This window comes from Etheostoma spectabile, chromosome 21 (genome assembly GCF_008692095.1).
Source record: "Etheostoma spectabile isolate EspeVRDwgs_2016 chromosome 21, UIUC_Espe_1.0, whole genome shotgun sequence".
In the NCBI taxonomy this organism is placed as follows: Eukaryota; Metazoa; Chordata; class Actinopteri; order Perciformes; family Percidae; genus Etheostoma; species Etheostoma spectabile.
This window is the reverse complement of record NC_045753.1, coordinates 16,247,812-16,255,008: the sequence shown is the minus strand read 5'-3', so window position 1 is coordinate 16,255,008 and position 7,197 is coordinate 16,247,812. Positions and strand designations below refer to the sequence as shown.

The 7,197-nt window shown below is 39.2% G+C and overlaps 3 protein-coding genes across 5 annotated transcripts in view; 2 read left to right on the top strand and 1 right to left on the bottom strand.

The window, feature by feature from the left end:
• The window catches only part of anapc16 (anaphase promoting complex subunit 16), a 3,313-nt gene extending 2,757 nt beyond the window's left edge, over positions 1 to 556 (top strand). Inside the window, exon 4 of the mRNA XM_032501485.1 lies at positions 1 to 556. This exon is cut by the window's left edge and continues 130 nt beyond it. The gene's annotated coding sequence lies outside the window, so the exon portion shown is untranslated.
• Positions 557 to 2,552: 1,996 nt separating this feature from the next.
• On the top strand, positions 2,553 to 4,358 carry ddit4 (DNA-damage-inducible transcript 4). Of its 2 annotated transcripts, none has more exons than XM_032501476.1 (3): positions 2,553 to 2,719; positions 2,953 to 3,185; positions 3,269 to 4,358. In XM_032501476.1, the coding sequence occupies exons 2-3, from the start codon at positions 3,002 to 3,004 to the stop codon at positions 3,766 to 3,768; spliced, it is 684 nt and encodes a 227-aa protein (XP_032357367.1). In that variant the 5' UTR covers positions 2,553 to 2,719; positions 2,953 to 3,001; the 3' UTR covers positions 3,769 to 4,358. The 2 variants fall into 2 exon arrangements, with proteins under 2 accessions (XP_032357367.1, XP_032357368.1); XM_032501477.1 differs by having other exon boundaries at positions 2,567 to 2,712; positions 2,945 to 3,185.
• A 543-nt stretch (positions 4,359 to 4,901) lies between these two features.
• dnajb12b (DnaJ heat shock protein family (Hsp40) member B12b) overlaps positions 4,902 to 7,197 on the bottom strand; it is a 6,154-nt gene continuing 3,858 nt past the window's right edge. The window contains exons 6-9 of one of the 2 annotated variants that reach the window (XM_032501449.1): positions 6,999 to 7,108; positions 6,246 to 6,418; positions 5,939 to 6,085; positions 4,902 to 5,814 (exon numbers count right to left, since the gene is read on the bottom strand). In XM_032501449.1, coding sequence (XP_032357340.1) covers positions 5,964 to 6,085; positions 6,246 to 6,418; positions 6,999 to 7,108 — 405 coding nt within the window. In that variant the 3' untranslated portion in view covers positions 4,902 to 5,814; positions 5,939 to 5,963. The remainder of the gene's footprint in view (positions 5,815 to 5,938; positions 6,086 to 6,245; positions 6,419 to 6,998; positions 7,109 to 7,197) is intronic. The other variant, XM_032501450.1, reaches the window with a different exon arrangement.

Here is a 7,197-nt window from a genome sequence, read left to right as displayed (position 1 = left end):
AAAAAAATGAGAGACCTAGATGCCTTTTTAGATAATAAATCAGCCAAGTAGAAGAAAAAGGTTTATTTCACTTCATAAATTGTATTCCTTGTTTATGGTTTTATTCTATATCATAAGTGTAAAATATGATCTGGAGATACTGAATGGGAGTTGTGTTATTATATCCCTTTGACTAATGTACGAGCATGTTTTTCTTTTTTTAAAACAACCTGTTATATTTTACCCAGTATATTATTATAAACCAGACCAGTGTCAACCAGTATCTCCTGTTATATACTAATCAAGTAAACCATTCAAAATGTTGTAATAGACTGTTAACAGATTTTTTTTAGGGTAATAAAGGTGTTTACCAGTCCGATCCGCTCTTAGCCTCCAGTGTTATGAGAAATATGAACTTTATTCACGTAATAAATACCTTGAAATGAGGCATTCTGTTTCCACATGACTGCACTGTAACTCATACATTTTGAAAAACTGATCCCTGTTCATCGCTGCTCGTTCCAACAGCACTTGGAGCAAAACAAAGCGAGCTTGTAAATAAAGTCAGACTTGGACATTCCTTGTACTGTTTTTGCTTAGTGTTGCATAGTTTGTCCTAACCCTCTAATATGCAGATGGGAAACTAAATGTTTGTGCTGTTTGTTTTATCTTGATAATGTACACTCACTCAAATGTTACTCAAACGAGTTGACGTCTGAAACTTCACTGATGTGATTACTTCCGTCAAAGATTCGAAACCGTGTCTGCTTCTGTGCCACTTCTCTGCTCTGTTGACAGCGAGGAAACGTGTTGTTTTGCTCAGTGAATGAATGTTTTCAAACAAACGAGGGGTGGGAATGTACAAAATGTACTGTTCTCGGTGTCAATGACTAAGGACGGCCCTGGACGTAGCAAGGACCGCCTACAGCGGCAGCCCGAACAGTGCAAAAGGTTTACATCACTCTTTCTAGGAACTTCATTTACAAGTTGTTTGCTCATAGTTCTTAAAAAAATGAATCTGGTTTTATATGAGCAACTGAAGCCTTTAACCTTGGCCCAAACTCTATGTTATGAAACAGGAACTAACATGTTTTCCCCTATCAAAACTTTCTGACAAATCTTAATTCATAACATCCTCCCTCAGAACATACTGTACTCACACGTGATTATGTCTTTCAGTTCCCTGAATTAAAGTGCATTCTGTCCCACTCACGTGTAGCAGCGCAGCATATGTCTTGGCTGCTTTCCAATTTTCTTTCTTTAGGCAAACATTGAATGTGGTATGTACAGTACTGCCAAACACAACAGAAAAACCAGCAGCAAGTCTTCTTGCAACTAGCATGCCATCACTTACTGTAACAAATGAACTTCATATACAGTGTTTTACATTATCTATTCAAGAAACTTGTACTTTGCCTTTATTCATATTTTCTCTATTTTTTTTTTGTTCTGTTTACTTGACTTTGTTCTATTTATTTGATTCTTTATGCACACTGCGGAATAGCGTGATGTCACTGTTCTCTGAGCACAATGACACTAAAGATCGATCTATCTATCTATCTACTGTAACTATCTATCTTAAAGCACTTTTATAGCACCAGCACATTTTATGGGACAGTAAGGCTAGAGAAGTCATTAAATAGTAGTGTCAGCTATATCCTTCTGGTGCATTCTTATTGCTCTGCATGTTTTCATTGTCATTCTGTTTGAGGGCAAATGTAGGAAGATATGCATCTTTCAGAATCAGCATCAGTTTCAATGGCCAGTAAGTGTGAACATATACAAGGGAATTTGACTCTGGCTTTTTGTTGCTCTCAAAGTACATACATGATAGTTATATGGCTAAAAGCAAGGAAAACAATGCTAGATAAACATTTGATTACTATGTACAGATTTGTATATAAAAAAGTGAATACCTACAGCCATACATACATAAACAAATGTATATGATACACACATGCAAAGAAACAGCTCTAGGGTGCTAACAGTATTACAACAGGACAATCCAAAAGTGCAAATGGTGCTGGAATAAACATACATATTAATGCAATATAACAGGTCGCTTATACATCTGAGGTGGGCATGGCAGCATATACAGTATTTGACAAACATGGGACACGTATTAACATATTTTCATGTTCCCAGTGTTGCAATATGCAGTTGCTTGTGTGTTGTTTGCACCTCTCTGTAGCAGATGAAAAATTCTGATGTAATGCTTGAGCAAAACAGGTGACGTAATGTGCACTGCAACACTCAACCAGCTGAGCCTAGCCTGCATTGACTTTATTCAGTGCCATCTATACACTGGATGCACTTACAGCAAAGCCAGTTATCTATGCTTATAGAGGATATTAAACAAAGAAAATACAATATGATCTTTGCAAGTCCAGGCAAGTCCTTGTATATTTCCACAACACTGGGGTCTGCTTTTCATCACCCCAACCCCCCTTCTCCTCCTCCTGTTTTTCTTTCTTCTCTGCTGGCATGTTACCAGGCAAGATTTAGCTCCGATGCCGTGCCTCTCTTTTTGATTGGCTGGCTGGATATGAGTGGGCGTGGCCTACGAGCAACTATAAAATCATTGTTGCAGGACAAACCGCAGAGCTCGGCAGTTGGTGTATGAATGAGGAAGTCTAGCAGTAACAAGTTCCCAAATGGTTGTTTTTGCAGACAATAACCTTTCAAATAACTTTCTTAAACATCGACAACGGACTTGAACGACACCGTCGTCAAACAAGATGTAAGTACTACATAATTACTGATATTACTAACCTTATAGTTAATCTGAACAGTTTAACAGCTAACGTTTAACAAAGATGTTCTGCTGTAAACTTGTCCTGTTCATACATTCCTTAACAGGCTACACTAAAAAGCATGTTACCTGTGTATTAATTAATTTTGTTTAACTTGCAACTACTGTCTTTTATCTCGAGTTTGAGTGCTTATCTGTTGTTTTTGTCTCCTCATAAACAGCTGACCACAAAAGCAGCCTGTACTGTTGAATACTGCAAATAGGACAACCATGCCTTCTCTCTCCGCACCCATTGATGTCGGCAGCTCACCCCCTTCTCCAGTGGACAGCAGTCACAGGAGGCTGTCCTGGGGCAAACTGGTGCAAAGATTGGCAGATTTCAGCACATCTGCCAACAGCAGCAGTATTGAGTCAGTGTCCAACAATGGCAGCAGGAGTGATCTCTCAGACTCAGGTAAACATCAATGCAAACGTTACTTAGAGGTGGATTGGCCATTCCTCTTTATTCACATCTAACCCATTGTGTCTCGTTAACAGGGTCAGATATCTACAGTGACCTATCTCCCTGTAATGAAGACCTGTTTTACGATCCAATGGAGGAGACCATCTTGAAAGAAGTAGTGGACCTTATTGCAGGAAGCCTGAGAGAAGCCAAAGACTCAGACTGCGCCTTAAGATGTGCCAAACTGCTCATCCCTGAGAAACTTCTGGAGCACATCGGACAGGAGCTCCTTCACCTGGCAGCTAGTGAGCCCTGCGGCTTAAGAGGGGCTCTCATTGACCTTTGTGTGGAGCAAGGGGCCATCTGCGAGAGCATGGCACAGCTATCTGTGGACCCCTACCTTGTCCCCACCTTTCAGCTAACTCTGGTTTTGAGGCTAGAGTCTGGCGGCCTGTGGCCTAAAATCCAAGGACTTTTTAGCACAAAGTCTTCTTCCACTCCAGTTGTGAGACAAGCTATTAAACTTAGCACTGGTTTCCGAGTGATCAGAAAGAAACTGTATTGTTCTGAAGAACTGCTCATTGAGGAATGTTGAAAAATGTATTGGACCCTTGATGTTTTATTGTCTTTTTAAAAACGCCCAGTTAAGTTCACTGAAGGGCCTTATTACTTTAACTACATGCATACGATGCCTTTTGAAGTGTAAGGATGGACTGTGTCATGATGTAGCAGCATATTGTTCCCACTGTAAGGGAGTTTATGGTACCTGGAGCAGGTGTTGTTTGAAATTACATGATACATGTGGAATGTTTTGCGAGTATTAAAGCTCGTACCTCGGTTTCTATTACAACGTACAACGGCAGCTATCCGATCATAGTCATTAAAAACCATTGTGTTGTTTTTTTTGCTTTTTATACATGGCAATAAGTTGTGTACACCAAGTGATGAATTGTACACCAAGCAAATCGTTAGGGGCTCTAGTGACTCCTTGATTTTAAGAACAAAGGCTTTCCAATGCCTGCATTGTGAAGTTTATGTGCAAGCTGCGGCTACGTTTTCAAATGTAACTTGATCTTGTTTCTGTGTAGACCTGTACTGCTTTCAACTTTATTTATTTGACATTCAAATATTCTTAACATTGCACTGTTTTTGTACTTTCATGACTGCAAATAAATTATTATTTTTTTAACAATTCTTTTCTGTTGTCTTATTTCTTGTAAAATCAGATTTAGATCATCCATTTGCAGTGTTATACCCAGATTCATTTTTTTTCCCTATGGGAATTTGGGAACGTTATGAGGTAAAAGTGTGATTCTGCAAAATTTACAACCACATATATGGAGCTGTATGTCTGTATTTCGACAAACTATGCCAGAATACTAAAATAGCTGTAGTGAGGAGGAGGAGTGTTCAGCTAGATCAGCTGTCAGGCACATGTACAGCAATGACAAAGTTTCAAAACTGAAGAAGAAGTTATATTTCTGGCAAGCCAAAATTAAAACGTAGCACATCTGCCAAAAACAGCTGAGTACATTTGCGGTGAAAGAATGTAACGCTGTAGTTCTTGCCCTGCACGTGCTGCACGTCCCCCAAAATATGTACGTGCACGAAGCTACGTTTCCTGTTTCCATTTTCAGCCAGCCGACTGGCAGGCTTCACGAGCTGAATGTGCAGACTGAGCTTTTGTCTCCACATTCTGGGCTTATAAGTGATGAATCATAACCAACACCTTTTAACCATCCATATTTATTTTCATCTGGGAGTAAAAACATGGTGGAAAAGTTGAGCAAGAACGGTATTGTTTTCTTAGTCTTATCGTCATTTTTTAAATAAATAATACAAAACATAAACAGCATACTAAAACTTAAAACATGACAAATATTGCTTTTTCTAACAGATCATATTCATCAGAGACATTATGCCCAAAAACAAGAACGTCCCACTTTCTGGGTAGGCACATCTCTCATTCTTTTGGCTTCCATTGTGAAGTGCAAATCATTCTAACCTTAATACAATTAAAAGAGGCAAAGGGACGTATCCTAACTGTTCACACACATACACACACAGAAGAGAAAACTCAGGTGTTCAAGTGTCTGACAAACCCTAGACATGAGTGTATATTCATCAGAGGCTTCACATTATTACTGCATAGTTTCTGAATGTGCATTTGAACTCAAATCAGCTCGCCTTCTCTGCTGATTTGACTGTGTTAAATGAAAGAGGAAGAATATAATGTGGTATCTAATAAACTGCTACATAAATAACATCCGTACGACTATATCTAATCTCACTACATTCTGATTTCATTCTGCATTCTCACAATAAAACATGAAATGACCACGGCCAGCTTCATGGCTCCCATTCAGAACTGGGGCTTGGAGGTTTTCCAAATCCCTATCTTGTCAGAAGGACAAACTATTTTGAGTGTTTTTTTCATTTCAAAACATCATATTATTAATATTCTATTTTAAATTCACATACTAAATTCCACAAGAAGGGCTTCGGCCAGTTTGTGTGGCCAACGTGATGCTGATTGGTGCATTGGTGCCTGGTTCGTTTGCTTGTTGAGTCATCATCAGTCTCCAGATTGCTAAACCTCATCTATATACAGCCAATAATCTTTTGTGTTTATTCTGGAAACCTGGGGACAAAAAGCAAAGAAATAAAAAAAGGAAACATTTTCACTTTGTCAAATGAAAGAAAACATGCACGTTGTTAGTACAAAATGTTGAGCAATAGGTTAAAAAAAATGAAAAGATAGACACCTTGCTTTAAAGTATGAAAGCAGCATCAACCATGTAATAAAGCTGTGATCTCGGACAGCTTGGCGCAGCTTGGTGTGCGAGCCCTCTGTGCTCTTTGGTACAGATCATTGTCTCCAAAATAGCGAGCTCTGTAAAGCATGCCCTCCTCTGCAGGAAACAACAAAAACAATTAATGAAAGATCTATGAGTTGGTAACAAAAATCAGAATATGTCTTTAATCATTTTCCCTGAACTAAAAACGGCACAAACAACAGTCAATATTCATGCTTAAATAAATAAATACAGTATGTGTTCTTGGCAAACATACTCTGTTGTTTCTCCTTCCAGCAATTGTTGCGAAGGTTGGAAATATAATCATCCTCCACCGTCCGCTCCAAATTCTTCAAATTCAGTCCTGTAAACTCCCTGGAGAACTGCTCCCCTACATAATATGGCACCTTCAGGTTCTCCGTCAGCCTCCTCTGTGTGTAACCTGCTGACCTGCGTGGAAATAGGACCAAGTGTGGGAGAGATATCATATGACTGAACCCAGCACAGGGCTGACAGATCTGGCACCGCCTGTCTCTGTTAACATCACTCATAGCCCATAATGGCTCACAGAAGTGTATCTGCAACACAAAAGGCAGACAACATGGAGAGAGGCCAGACAAATGGAGCCAGCAATCCTTGCAACAACACAGAGGTCTGTGATTATTCGGAGTTCACTGAGGCCGCATCAACATGTTATTTCCAAATCAAACCAGAAACTGAAATGTTAATACAATGGATCTGTCTTAGAAAGTAATCTAACTGCAAATACTATGATAGTTAATCTACTATCATAGGCTGGTTAATCTATCCTCTATCTAAGTCAGTGACATTTCAAATACAATTCTTTGGTCTTTGGCTTGTACAAAAAAATAGCAAAACAATACTGAATAACAATTATGAAATGCACTTGGGTTGGGATCGTGAAGATAATATTGTGTAAGTCGATTGGAAGTTTGATGAAAAACAGTTAGTTTGTGTCATTTAACAACTTTTTTTAGGCAGGCGTTCAGAATAAGGGAATCTCACTCACGACCTGAAGCTGAGGCTGTAGGGGGGGCTGTTGACCAAGATCTGACTGAGGGCCGACACAATAACCAGGATGAGGATGGGCATGACCTGCACGAAGAGAGCAAAGCCCCCCTGCAAAGAAAACATTTCCACGTCAAAATCACATAGTGGAATCAAACACACTTGCTTTGTTTAGAAAAAAAAAAAAAAAATCTTATACA

Coding starts and splice junctions, on each gene's coding strand:
- ddit4 (XM_032501476.1), top strand. CDS start 3,002: ATGCCTTCTCTCTCCGCACCCATTGATGTCGGCAGCTCACCCCCTTCT. Junction 3,186..3,268: donor GAGTGATCTCTCAGACTCAG/GTAAACATCAAT, acceptor TCTCGTTAACAG/GGTCAGATATCTACAGTGAC.